This window comes from Ceratotherium simum, chromosome 21, assembly GCF_057802395.1.
Source record: "Ceratotherium simum simum isolate JZ-2026a chromosome 21, ASM5780239v1, whole genome shotgun sequence".
Classification (NCBI taxonomy): Eukaryota; Metazoa; Chordata; class Mammalia; order Perissodactyla; family Rhinocerotidae; genus Ceratotherium; species Ceratotherium simum.
Genome location: NC_141920.1, coordinates 48,991,902 through 49,005,582, shown reverse-complemented (window position 1 = coordinate 49,005,582; position 13,681 = coordinate 48,991,902). Strand labels below are relative to the sequence as shown.

At 46.2% G+C, this 13,681-nt stretch overlaps 1 protein-coding gene across 9 annotated transcripts; it reads right to left on the bottom strand.

Moving 5' to 3' along the window:
* Positions 1 to 252: 252 nt before the first annotated feature.
* Positions 253 to 11,318, bottom strand: GZF1 (GDNF inducible zinc finger protein 1). Of its 9 annotated transcripts, XM_087445700.1 has the most exons (7): positions 10,516 to 10,589; positions 9,652 to 9,723; positions 7,446 to 8,824; positions 5,992 to 6,086; positions 4,250 to 4,417; positions 3,419 to 3,625; positions 253 to 2,426 (listed from the first exon to the last, which is right to left on the bottom strand). In XM_087445700.1, the coding sequence occupies exons 3-7, from the start codon at positions 8,801 to 8,803 to the stop codon at positions 2,122 to 2,124; spliced, it is 2,133 nt and encodes a 710-aa protein (XP_087301826.1). In that variant the 5' UTR covers positions 8,804 to 8,824; positions 9,652 to 9,723; positions 10,516 to 10,589; the 3' UTR covers positions 253 to 2,121. The 9 variants fall into 9 exon arrangements, with proteins under 9 accessions (XP_087301826.1, XP_087301827.1, XP_087301823.1 ...); XM_087445701.1 differs by lacking the exons at positions 9,652 to 9,723; positions 10,516 to 10,589 and adding an exon at positions 11,222 to 11,318; XM_087445697.1 differs by lacking the exons at positions 9,652 to 9,723; positions 10,516 to 10,589 and adding an exon at positions 10,599 to 11,169.
* Positions 11,319 to 13,681: the final 2,363 nt, after the last annotated feature.

Here is a 13,681-nt window from a genome sequence, read left to right as displayed (position 1 = left end):
CCAGTCCACTTCCACATTCCAGCTGCACAGGTTATTCTGCGTAAGCAGAGGTCAGTGTTACTCATCACCAGGCCTCTCACTTCTGAATAAATGTGCAGTGCAATCCACATAGTTTAATAGATTAATCCTAGGACTATAGACCCTGATTTTAAATTTCATTATCCATGAAATTAAGGAAATTATACTTGTTTCAATTAAGAACCTTATTTCTATAAAGCCTAAATTCTAATAATGGAAATACACTTGCAAAACTATTTTTACAAAGCAAACATTTATTAACACATTAAATGATTTTTTGTAGAATTTCTAAAAGAAATTCAAGACAAAAATTCTTCCAGTAGGTAACAAAATAATCTATTATTTAAATTCCTTCTCATTGGGATGACTTTATTCCTTGAAACAGTACATCAGCTGGGCAGGTTCATTCTCTCACGGAAAATAAAATGGCTGTCTGACAGTCACTGTTTTGTTCTGTAAACACAACTAGGATATGTTGTCATAATTGAATCTGAAGTAATTCAGTACTGCTACCTTCAAGAGCAAGTGTGAAACGTGTTATCAGCACCTGAGACACCTTAGAGTGGCTTGAGTATTCACTTGACCATGTCACAAGTTAGAACAAAATAAGCATTTATGAAGAAAGTCTCCTTCCCTCATTAGTTTCTGGCATAGTGCAGCTGTATCTTCATCCTGGAACTCACAGAGAAAGTACCTTTCTCTTAGAAAACAAAAGTGTTTTCACAGCAAGTTTAATTAATAAATTAAAACACGGGAAAAAAGCAACTAGTGAACAAAAGAATTCTCCTCCTTCAAGGTTCTCTTTTTAAATTAATGTGTTTAGGGTTACACGTGAGCCAAAGCACTTTGCATGCGGCAACATACCCAAGCCACTGGAACCAAGAGTCAGATTAGGAAAGACAGCAGAATTATCTTTCCACTGCAAATTCATTTTGAGCAAAAGGCCAGCATGAGACAGACAAAGGAGCATTTAAGACAAAGTCATCGGTTCCTCATAACGCACTCTTAAGGCGGCATCATCACAGGTGAGTGCTAAAGCTTTCGGTCCCCTCAGCTGTATTCTCACGTGCTCCCAAGGAAACAAATGTCTGGCGATTACTTGTCTGTGTCAGGCTCTTGATGTGGAAATGAGAAATTCTGCACTTCTGAAAATTACAGAAATTAAGTCAGAAAAACCTAGCAAAAATATTAATACTCTGTGTTCTGAGATTTGCCACAATCACCTCATTGCTACTCATGAATAAAAGGACTACACGATGATTCAAGTATTCTAAAGCCTCTTGCTTAATTTTTCACACCTCTTTGCAAAAACCACACTGTTTGCTGCTGTAATCTTTGGTAGGACAGCTTTTACCTAATCAGATTTTTAGGAATGAAACCAAACGTTTCATTTCCAAAGTTATTTTGTGGCAAATTTCCTTGCTGCATATGTGCTGTGAGTAGAGATTATACTAAGCTATTTCACAAGTGTTCAATTTCTCATTCTTTTTTTAGCGCCTACAAACCGGGGGGTAGAAGGGAATGAATGCAATAATCCATTTCTTCAGTCCCATTCAAGGGTCCCCAGAGCAGATCTGATTTGCTTCAATTCAACAGGAAAGAAACAGCCGAAAATACATGGCCCCAATTTTATTTCAGCTTTGTAGAAAAATACCTTAAAAGTATCAGAGAAATAAACCCACATGGAAGTATAAGGCAGGCTGAGACACCAGGGAGACCATTAAAAGCAATTGCATGAGCTGGATCAATGCTGTGTACTAAGATGAAGCAGTTGTCCAAACTTCATAAACATCAAGATAATCAAGCGTTAGAATGATTAACGCATACAACTACACCACAAGTAAGTGAGGTTACATTAACTGCCTTGTTTGTTGATAAAGTGTAGCTGAGATCATGCAGATCAGGATTTTTAAGGGAAAGCTTTAAAAACACTTTGATAAAGACGTGCAAGTTAGCAGAAATTCAGAGAAACCTGCTGAAGCTGTTCTTGCCCACTTCTTTGCCCATAGACAGTCTTTTTCTTAGCCCCTGACATTATCTCGTGTACAGCTATCACACGCAAAGAGACAGGATGAGACCTGCTTGGCAGGTAACTTCAAGCTCTTATTCCATGTTGGTCAAAGAGTGAAGTTGTGTGGGCATTGAGTCTGTCTGTGGAGTCAGCTCGCTAAGCTCACTGATGGTGGTGGCCAGCAGAGCATCCTGGGACACCATGGAATCATCTGACTTGCAGGCCGTGTCTGCAGAGCTGTTCTCGTGCACGGTAGATACGCTGTCTTGGACTGTTGCCAGGTTGTGAAAATGGCCATTTTCTGCAAAAGACAGCAATTTATCTGAAAGTTTGGATGATGCATATTCTTCATCAGGCTGTTCAGTCTTGTGCCCTTCATCATTCTTGGGTGAGCCATCTACAATAACAAGGAAAGACTTCCATGGAGTATTCTTATCATGTATCTACAAATCAAACACAAAACAACAGTCACTTAATGTGTTTCTAAACAAGTATCTGTAAATCTCCCAATTCACAGCTACTTATTAACAAGTACGTCTTTTAAAACAATAGTCTCGGGGGATGGCCCTGTGGCTTAGCGGTTAAGTGCGCACTCCGCTACTGGCCGCCCGGGTTCAGATCCTGGGCGCGCACCGACGCACCACTTCTCCGGCCGTGCTGAGGCCGCGTCCCCACATACAGCAACTAGAAGGATGTGCAACTATGACATACAACTATCTACTGGGGTTTTGGGGAAAAAAAAAAAAGGAGGAGGATTGACAATAGATGTTAGCTCAGGGCTGGTCTTCCTCAGCAAAAAGAGGAGGATTAGCATGGATGTTAGCTCAGGGCTGATCTTCCTCACCAAAAAAAATAAAACAATAGTCTTGGGGCCGGCCTCGTGGCTTAGCGGTTAAGTGTGTGCGCTGTGCTACTGGCAGCCTGGGTTCGGATCCCGGGCACGCACCAACGCACCGCTTGTCCAGCTATGCTGAGGCGGCATCCCACATAACAGCAACTAGAAGGATGTGCAACTATGACATACAACTATCTACTGGGGCTTTGGGGAGAAAAAGGGGAAAAAAAAAGGAGGAGGATTTGCAATAGATGTTAGCTCGGGGCTGATCTTCCTCACAAAAAAAAAAAAAAAAACACTAGCCTCTCTTCAACAAATTTAGTTTCTACTGCAGCAAAATGCCCTTTCACTAATGGTCAAATATGTTTTTACCACCATCACCGTTAGAAAGTATTTATCACAGGTTGCACCTTCCTGCGCTTTGAGACCTGGTCCTTCACTTCACACTGTGAGTGTACTCACTGCAGAGAAAAGCTGAGGAAAGACCTGTCATCTTCTATAACCATCTTATGGAATGGTGACAGGTGTTTCTGACTGTGTAGGATTGTGCGTACCTAAGGACCAGCAGTTTGTCATTCTTAAAGAAGCCAGACTATTGCTTACGGAGGTATGCCGCCGGAGAGTGGACTTGTCAGTAAACGTCCGTCCACATGCGTTACACATGAACGGCTTCTCTCCCGTGTGGATCCGATGGTGGCGCTGTAGAGCATTGAGCTGGGTGAACTGCTTACCACATTGGTCGCAACAATAGGGACGTTCCCCTGAGACAAGAAGAAGAGAAAACTACTGGTTGGTCTCTTTAGCCTACTGTACCTTATTTTGATTACACTCTGGAATAATGCTGTTTGTAAACCACTGGAAAGCATCAGCTTTCCACCATAAGGAAGGCTATGTTGGGAACGATTCAAGGGTCAACTGACAGGCACGAATCTACTATCATTATAATACCAGGAGTTTATGCTGTACACCAAAAAAGGGCCAACACCCATGCAGGCAGCTGGTATTACACCTATAGAAATTTTACCTATTTTCCACAGTAATGGAATATAAAATCCCAAGTCGCATAATAACTGAATGTGCATGCATCTGTGTATAATAGTCTAATATGTACCTAATACACCTAATATGTACAAATCATTATGCCTAATTCTAATGGGAAAATGTTAAAATGTTCACATATCCACATCCATATTCAAACATTCAAACCTTTTCAGTTTCTTAGAGCCAGAAACTCAAAAATTTAAAAATGCTATTATGACACACACAGTTTGGCCGAAGGTCTTTCCTAAAGCTAAATTCCACGTAATTTTCTAGTAAATCAAAAACCGTTGGGAAATTTTTCTTGCCACGTTGAACTCCCTTCTTTGGCAACATTCCAGCCATACCTGTGTGGACTTTAATATGCTGGTAAAGTGAATTCCGCTGGGCAAAAGTCCTAAAACAAACTTCACATTTAAAGGGTTTGGATCCAGTATGGATTCTATTGTGATGTTTTAAATACTCCTTAGAAGCAAAACTCTTGCCACATGTTTCACACATAAAAGGTCTTTCACCTACGTGAAAAGATGAAACAAAAAGTTAGAAATGATACAGGCACTAGAACACACCAGAATAGTGGGTCCACACTCTTAAAACCCATATGAACTCAAAAGTGCTTTTGACGGGCAGTGTGTTACATTTCCTAGTAAAAATTAGCATAAAACATCTATTCATGTAAGATGCTTACTACTTGCTGAAAGCTGTTGTAAAATATCCTTGAAATCTCAAGAAAGATTCCACTAGACTAGAATTAAAGATCATTCAGCAGCTCACAATTTGAAAATTTAGTCATTCCAAACAAAATAATTTTACAACTTGTTTGGAGGAATTGTTGGATTTTTTCAAAGTACTTCTGTGGGTCTTTATCGGAATGAAAGTCCCTCTTGAAAGGAGGTTCACATTGGATATATGTGCATGACTATTCCAGAATAGCAAAGCCCCGTCACCTGGATTGGCTTACAAGACAAGAAAAAAATGTTTCAATACTATTTCACATTACGTAGTTTGAGTCCTTTAATCCCACAAATCAAACTCATCTGATTATTAGGTGTGCCCCTGATTTCACCAACATCAAAATAAAAATACTAGCTTTAGTAAAATCTGACTATATTAATATTTTCACCAAATGACCAATTCTAACAATCTTTCAGTGTGACCTAACCTCACTTCCACCCCCAAGCATCTGTTAGACACCAATTCAGCTCCTTTTAGTCTAGTAATTCATGTCATTAAATGCCTCATCTCTGTCTTGCCTGCATTTGAACTTGAGGCTCATATGATAGTGCTTAGAAGTAAAAATTTACAAATGCAAGCAAATAAGAAGGAACTGGGTTAGTATGATAACTACATTCAACAGTTAGATTCTGTATGCTTCTGTACCATATACAACAGGGTTCTAAACTCAAAGAAAGCCAACTTAAATTTTCCCCCTCACATAAAAAAATCCCCCAAATTTTGGATAACAGAAACGAGACAATTCCACCACCTTAACACATCACGTAATTTATTTTCTTCTAGTCTTTTATGTGCAGGTTTTCAATATAGTTGGGATTAACTATGCTTAATTGTGTGTTTTTCAAGTCTATATCCAAGCACAGGTGTTTTTCATACTGTTCAGAGCCCTTACTAGGAATAGCCAGGTCATTAGCCAGGAGGAGGTGGATTTACCAGTTTACTGAACCACTTCCTTTGGTTGGACAATCAGGTTGTTTCCAATGCTTTGTTATTAGAAAAAGCAAGAAGAGGGATAATAGCATATAGCCTTTTCCATATTCTGAACAATTTCTTTAGACCGATTCCTGGAAATGGAATTTGGGACTAAAACAGTAGGGCCTGTTTCATACCTCTTGATACGTAAGTCGCACATGCCAGTTCCCACTGCTCAGTGTGCAGAGGCCATCGCCACAAGCACACCAGCCCTGGAGGCAGTGGGCATATTTTATTTATTCATTTTTGCTCATTTACTAGATGGAAAAGCTATATCATGGTTCTAACCTGCACCACTTTGGGAGATGCCAACTTCTAAATAAATTGCAGTTTCCTTCTACAGCTAGGAAAGACATTCAATCACAACAGCATGAGTATTTACCTGTGTGACACCTTTTATGATAAATCAGCATGTGGTTCTGAGTGAATCTTGCACCACATTCATCACAGACAAAAGGTTTTTCCCCTGTATGAATTCTGAAAGTACAACATTCAGATGATAACTTAGGATGTATTTAAAACCTCACTTTGCAATACAATTTCCACTCTAGTCTGCAAAGATAGTTTATTCCAAGAGACCAAACGAGAATGACTGGAGTGAAAGGTGAAGAGGCCCATAGTCTCCATCCCCAAATCCGTTTCTGCACAAGGCCAAAAACGGACATGTTTCCCAGAGACGCTGAATGACCACCCACATCTGCCTTATGCTGGACAGCAGGAGCAGGCAAAGACCACGCCTTTGCATATTTTTTAAAACACTAACTAGCACCATGTGCTATGTGTAAAGCTTTCTCGTTCAGAATAATCAACTACAAACACCTTAGGAATTATTGCTGACAAAGTACCAACACATGATCAAAAATTTTACTATCATTTCCTGATACAACATAACCAGTCTAGAAAGAACTGTTCTCAAAATGCTGAAGAAACCTGGTTTCTGAGGAGTATGAATAAGCATTTTAATTTCACAACTAGCATGAAGTAGCCATCAACCACGATTTACTGAGCACTTCCTACACCAAGTTTTTAAACTTGCAGGGAGTAAAAAGATGATGAACACCATGCTACCACCCCAACCCCAACAACTGGCCCAGGTGTGAAGGCAGATCTAGAATAGAGTAGAAGACTGCTTGTCTGGATTTCAAGCATAAATGCTAATGTCACCCACAGAAAACACCGTCCTAATTCTGGAGTTTAGACTAACCAATGACACACTTGCCAAGCCTGAGAACAAACAGACAAGACCAGAGAGATGTCCCAAAGCCCTCAATGTCATTTCACTGAGGTCTTTAATGGGACTGTAGAACCCAGGTGGTCACAGGCCCAAGTTCTAAATGAAGAGTCAGGAGGAGAGAAATAAAGGGAATTAGCCCCAACTCCTCAAGTACGGCGGGAACCAAGCACCAAAGGCTACTCTGGGAGGGGAGAGCCCTGGCCTGCAGACGAGACTTGCGCCGCATGGCGTTTACAGCAGCCCTCCACTGCGGTGGGGACGCTAGGTGCTGTGTGCAGGCGTCCATGTGTGAATGTGGATAGGAGGAGGGAGGGTCCTCATGGGCCTGAGGCCTGTAGGAACACTACAGGATTTTGTAGCGTTGAAGAGCAATCTCTCAGCATCTCTACGCAGAGAATTTAAAGATGTCTCAAATAGCCTCCCAACTTTTGGAGGGAACAAGTTAACAAGTGAAATATCTAGAGACGTAGCCACACTGGTCCAAATCCTAGAACCACCTCAATTTCTCAACACGCATTCAAGAAAATAAGCCACATTCTAGAAAAAAAATATTTTCATAGGGTCTATATTTCCCAGGACACCCCTCCGCCCAGAGCCCGCACCTCATGTGGGTCTTCAGAGCCGAGGGCTGCGAGAACTTGGCCTCGCACTCCGTGCAGCCATAGGGCTTGTGGCCCGTGTGCGTCCGCTCGTGCAGCCGCAGGGCCGTCTTGGAGCTCAGGCCCTTGCCGCACTGCTGGCACTGGTGGCGCTCGCCCCCGCCCTCGTGCACCTGCACCACATGCCGCTTGACATCCTTCTTCCTTTTGAACTTCTTCCCACACAGCTCACACGGGAAGTGGCGCTCGCTGCTGTGCACGTGGCGCTGGTGGCTCTTCAGGTTACAGCGGTTGGCAAAGGTCTGGCCGCAGGTGTCGCAGCGGTGGACCACCTCCGTGGCCACTCCGTGGTGGTGCCTGATGTGCTTCAGGAAGCTCTTCTCATACAAAAAGGCTTTTTCACAGATAGTGCACTTAAAGTTGCTCTTCTTCTTCTCCCCCTCCTCATCCTCCTCCTCCTCTTCATCCCCCTGCCCTGCTTTCTGCAGCACCTCCTCCACCTCCACCCCAGCATTGTAATCCGCGGTTTTGGGAATTGGCTCCATCTCTGTTCCCACAGTGTCTGGGCTGGGGTCTTGGGGACCCCTGTAGTCCCTCACATCATCCTCAGCACTTTTCTGCTGCTCTCGGAGTCTTCTTGTGTATTTCTTTTTAGGGATTTCCACAAATACCTTTCTTCCAGCCAGCCTTCCACTAGCTCTTCTGACTTTAGGGTAGGGAGGCTTAACTACATCTTTTTTCTTGTCTGGTTTGTCCTTGGACTTCCTCAGGGGCATATCTGGCAACATGCCATTGCTAATTCTCTCCACTGGGGGAGCTGAGGAATCCGCACAGCCATTGGCAAGAGGACTGTCAGCGGGTGCACCTGCCTGAGCATCAGGAGCAACAGTGACTTGGGAGACACGGCTCCCTTCCTCCTCCTGAGACTCCGAGAAATTCTGCAACTCCAAAAGTACCGACTCCAACATCTGTTTCTTTAATTGAAAACAAGTTTCCGATAAGTCCAAACATTTTAGCTTTTCAGCCATTTCTAGCATTCGCTGCACCCGGTCTTCTTCCACCTGTACCTTTGCAGTGTAGACAAACTCAAGAAATGAAGCAAAGTCAACAACCTGCACTTCATTTAAGTAGACATTAGTCCTAGTGCCATCCACGGTCTTCTCATTAAGGAACATTTCCTTAAAAAACTTGCTAGTGGCTGCCAGCACCGCCTTATGGGCCATGAATTCTTCTCGGACGCCCTGGTACTCCACGCTGACAGTCACGTCACACAGGTGACCGAGAAGACGTAGCTGATGCATTTCATGCAGAAGGTTAAATGGTGAGGATTTAGATTCCAGCAGAACTGCACCGCTTTCCATGTTTCTTCTTTCCTAAAACAGCTTTGAAAACAAAACCAAGAATTATTCATGCATGAGCAATCACTGATGTAAAAGGATTAAAAAGTATGAGGATTATTTCAGGGCTGGCCCCATGGCTTAGCGGTTAAGTGCGCGCGCTCTGCTGCTCGTGGCCCGCGTTCGGACCCCGGGCGTGCACCGAAGCACTGCTTCTGCGGCCATGCTGAGGCCATGTCCCACATACAGCAACTAGAACGATGTGCAGCTATGACGTACAACTATCTACTGGGGCTTTGGGGGAAAAAATAAATAAATAAATAAAATTATAAAAAAAAAAGTATGAGGATTATTTCAGATCTTTAGAGAATACAAACTGATTAACAACCTAAACCTAACTTTTCTTATGTAAGCATTCAAATCACACTTCACTTTCTAGTTTTCTTAAGTGAATTCCTGATGCACCCTCACAATATGTGCATGAAAAAATAGAATGTTACTAAGATTTCCCCCAGATAAACATAAATGATTAAAGTTTTAATTAATGAAATACATTAAAGCAGTAATTTGCTTACAGACACAGATCCCAAAACTAACAGAATTTATGGCAACAATAATATCTAGTTCTTTGATCAGGAAATCCAATAATAAAAAAAAACACATGGCCTCCACCATCTGGGAGCAAACCTTAGAGAATCATGTCTGCCTTTGAAAACAACCAAATAAATAAATACTTTCCATGAGGAAAAGTCCATGGAAAAGTAGACCACAAGCCATGGCCATTTCTAACACTCCTAAACTACCTCATAATTTGAATTACTGTTACTCTACTGAAAGAATGCAAGTTCCACAGCTTTCACAAACTGTGTTACCTTGAACAAGTAACTTAACTTCTCTGAACCTTAGTTTGCTCCTCTGCAGAAGGCTAGCAGGTCACTGTGAGGCTTCAAAGAATGCAAACATGTCAAGTGCTTACAGCTGTGTTAGCGAGTTGTTACTGGCTTCCTATGCGCCAGGCCTGGGGTCTACTATCATCCCCATTTCACAGATGAGGAACCCACATGGGAACAGTAAGTGGTTGGGCTGGGCCTGGAGCCTGGGCCTGGTGGACTCTGGACTCAGTGAAAGTGCTCAGCACGCCCCCACCTCAGCCTTGCCAAATGCAGAGAGCTGCTTCCACTCCCTGGGTCTTCCCACAGCAGTGGGCATCACAGACTGCATCCCGGCCCCACCCCGAGCCTCCTCTCCTTGGCCTCCTCAGTACCCCATACCATCCTGGCTCATTTCTTCTGCTCTGCTGGCTCTACTCTCTCCTCAGACTCCCTGAATATGTGCTTTCTCCTCAAGGTTCATCGCTAACCTGCTCTTGAATCTACCTTCCTCTTCAAGTTTGCTCTGGTTCCTAAATCTCCACCCACCCCTCCACAGTACCCACCTTCCTTCTAACCTCCTTCAGCCAGCTCTCAGATGTCACCTCAACTCAATATGTCTATAGCATAACTTGTCTTCACCTTCCCAACCTCACCTCTCTCGACTTTTCCCGTCCCATCCACCATACTTCTTTCCGTACCCAGGGCTACAACTGGCTTCCCCCAACCACCAGCCCCCAAAACATGAAAAAAGACTGCCCTCTGAGAGCTCAGCTGTAAAAGGAGATCTAGGAAGCCTGAGCAGTGTCACCTGAAGGAGGCTCCACAGTAAACTAGAAACACTGACCCAGCCTGAGTAAAGGATACGTGGTGTGGGGGCGGGGCGGTGAGGGAGTCCAGGCCCGCCTCCGGAGAAATGGCCGCAGATGGCTCCTGATGCCCATACGCACCAGCAGCCCTGCACTTCCCCAACCTCGGCCAACGCGGCCCTCGGGCAGACGTGCGGACTCACAGCCGGCCTGACGGTGATTTCTGAGCCAATCAGCAGAGCAGTTTCTGAGCACGGTTTCCCATTCTGCCCGACCACAGGGAGAGAAGGCAGTGATCACGGCGACAGGAACACTTCGGCCTAGGTGACAGCTGCATCTCCCACTGTAACTGGCTGGCACCCTGGCCGTCGCCTCCGTCCCGAGCATCAACCTACGTCGGCGCTCCCAGCGGCCCTCCACACCGGGGAGGCTGCAGCGCTCCAGCCCGGCCCGAGCCCGAGTCAGCACCGGCTCCGACGGCGCCCGCCCCGCCCCGGCCACCCGCGCACTGGCCCCGAGGCCCCCTGATCGGCACACTTCCGAAAGACACGGGGCCCCGCTGCAGGCGGACCCGAGTGCGAGCCCGGCATCCACGGCTTGCGCGTGATCGGGCCTGGCCTGCGGCCCCGGGCCGCCCCGGCTCCTGCACCCCCGAGGCCCGCCGCCCCTCCGGGGGGCCCGCGCGGCCGGCCGCTCCTGCGCACGGACAGCCGGGAGGCGGCGGCTGGGAAGAGGGCGGGAGGGCCCGCGGGCAGCGCACTCACCTCCCAGCCGGCCCAGCGCCGCCGCGCATCCGCTGGACCAGGCCCGCGGGACAGGAGGCCGGCTGGGCGGGGAGTGGCACCCGCGCGGGCAGCGCCGATTGGCCGCCGCGGGCCCCTCCCCGCCTCCGGAAGCCCCGCCCCCGCGCGGGGAGGGAGGCAGGGCCTGCGCGCGCACGTCCTATTGCGGAAGCCGCTCGGGCCGAGATACGTGATCCGACGTACGTTGGGGCCGCGCGTCGGTCCGGCCGTACAGGGTGGTGCCGCCCGCCGCCTGCCAAGTTCTGCGCCTGCGCAGAAGGCCGCAAGGGCGACCCTGCGGCTCTCTGCGGCGCGGCGGGCGGGGCTGGCGCAGGCCCCAGAGGTCACGTGAGCGGCGGGCGCGGTCACCTGGGGTCGGTGCCTGGCTGCTGGCCTCCGTCGCCGGCGGTCTGCGTGCTGGCGTGCCTGGGCGGACACAGCCTCTGCGTGCGCCGGGACCTGGTCCGACTGGCCCTCGAGGGGCGGACCACGCCCCCTGTCCCCGCGGCGCGGATCATTGTCCGGAGGCCTCGGCGCGCACACGGCCTGGCGAGTCGTCAGGGACTCCCCGGAACCGCGGCCTTGGGAACAGTTCCTGCCCTGGGGTCCGAGTCCTCTGGCTCAGGGCCGTGCTGTGCTGGCCCGACACGGCCCCGGTCACACCCGCCGAGGGGACCCCTGGGCTCAGACCCGGGTCTCAGTGCGTTCCGACCTCCGCCGCCAGGCTCCGCGAGGGCACTGCCCCTTCCCGCGGCCGGCGGTGCCCTCGGCTCTCCTGCCGGGAGTGCTGGACCGACACAGACTCCAACGAGGAGGCTCAGCTCTTCCTCCTGGAAATAGTTTCCTCTCCTCTTGTCTCTTTGAGCATTTAGAAACTGGTCATTATGAATTCTTTATCCTCTCTTTGAAATGTAGATAAATCCTTTTGGAGATTAGCTAGGCCTTGTGTCAGCTTTATGACCTAGAACCTAGAAAAGTCCTTCTCAGGGCCTGGGCGCCGTCTCTCTGAAATGTAAACGTCCGGGGGATAGCGCCCAATTCCCCGTTTCCTGGGAGTGTAGGAGCCTCGCTTCAGTGGGCGCCTTGCTCCAAGTTGCAACACTAAGACTTGTCATAAAGATATGAGAGGTGTGTTTTTCCTCTGGATAACCAATAGCTGACCTAGATGGTCATCCCAATTACCAGGTGGAGTTAGGATGAACTAGGACCGATAGCGCTTTCACGTCCTCTCACTGGAGGACTAGTTACTGTTTATGTTGAGAATATGTACGTAATGGGTTGTACCTCGTTGGCTACAGGAAAGGGTGAGATTTCTTTCTGCCTTTGCCAGCTGCCTGTGATGCGCATCCAATTCTGGTTTAATGCTTACTCAGCAATGAAAGTATTTTATTTCTCTCTTACCTTTGTGGAGAAGATTTCTGGATCGGGAGACTTTAATTGTATTCTCCCAGCAGGAGCAAGCTTCCCACACAAAGTAGGTGCTCAGTCAAGATTTGAAGAATGAATGATAGGCATCTTTGCTTTGGCACACTATCTTTTTATTTGCATCCCATGATTCCAGGAGATTGAAATAAACACAATTTTCACTTGTGGCCCAAAGAAGGTCCAGAATCATTTTTTATTTTATGATTTCGTTTTGCATTACAAAAAGGTGATTTGCTTCCTCGCTTACCTCAGTGCTTGTTAGCCATTTGTATATCTCCTCTGGAGAAATTTCTATTCAGATCCTTTGCCCATTTTTTTTTTTTAGTTGTGTTTTTATTATTGAGTTGTAAGAGTTCTTTTTATGTTCTAGATAAAAGTCCCTTATCAGATAATATAATTTGCAAATATTTCTCCCATCCTGTGGATTGTCTTCATTTTCCTGATGGTGTCTTTTGAAGCACAGCATTTTTAAATTTTGATGAAATCCAATCTATTTTTTCTTTTGCTTTTGGAAACCAGGGCCTAATCCAAGGTCACGATGATTTACACCTGTTTTCTTCTAAAAGTTTTGTAGTTGTAGCTCTTACATTTAGGTCTTTGATCCATTTTGAGTTCATTTTTGTATATGGTGTAAGGTAGGAGTCCCACTTAATTCTTTTGCATGTCATTATCCAGTTGTCCCAGCATCATTCGTTGAAAAGACTGTGATTTCCCATTAAACTGTCTTGGCCTCTTTGTCAAAAACCATCTGACCGTAATGTGAGGGTTTACTTCTGGACTCTCAACTCTAGTCAATCAATTGATCCATACGACTGTCCTTATGTCAGTACCACACTGTCTTAACTATTATGTATATTTTTTCTTAGGTTTTTGATGATCAGTCACTCTTTTTTGGGGGGGTTCTTCCACTGATTGTAAACTCAGAAAATGCTTCTAAATGTAAAGAAGAGAGGAGAGGAAGGGAGAAAGTATAGAGATGATGCCCTGAGAGCCTATCATGTCCAGAAGAGGATACAG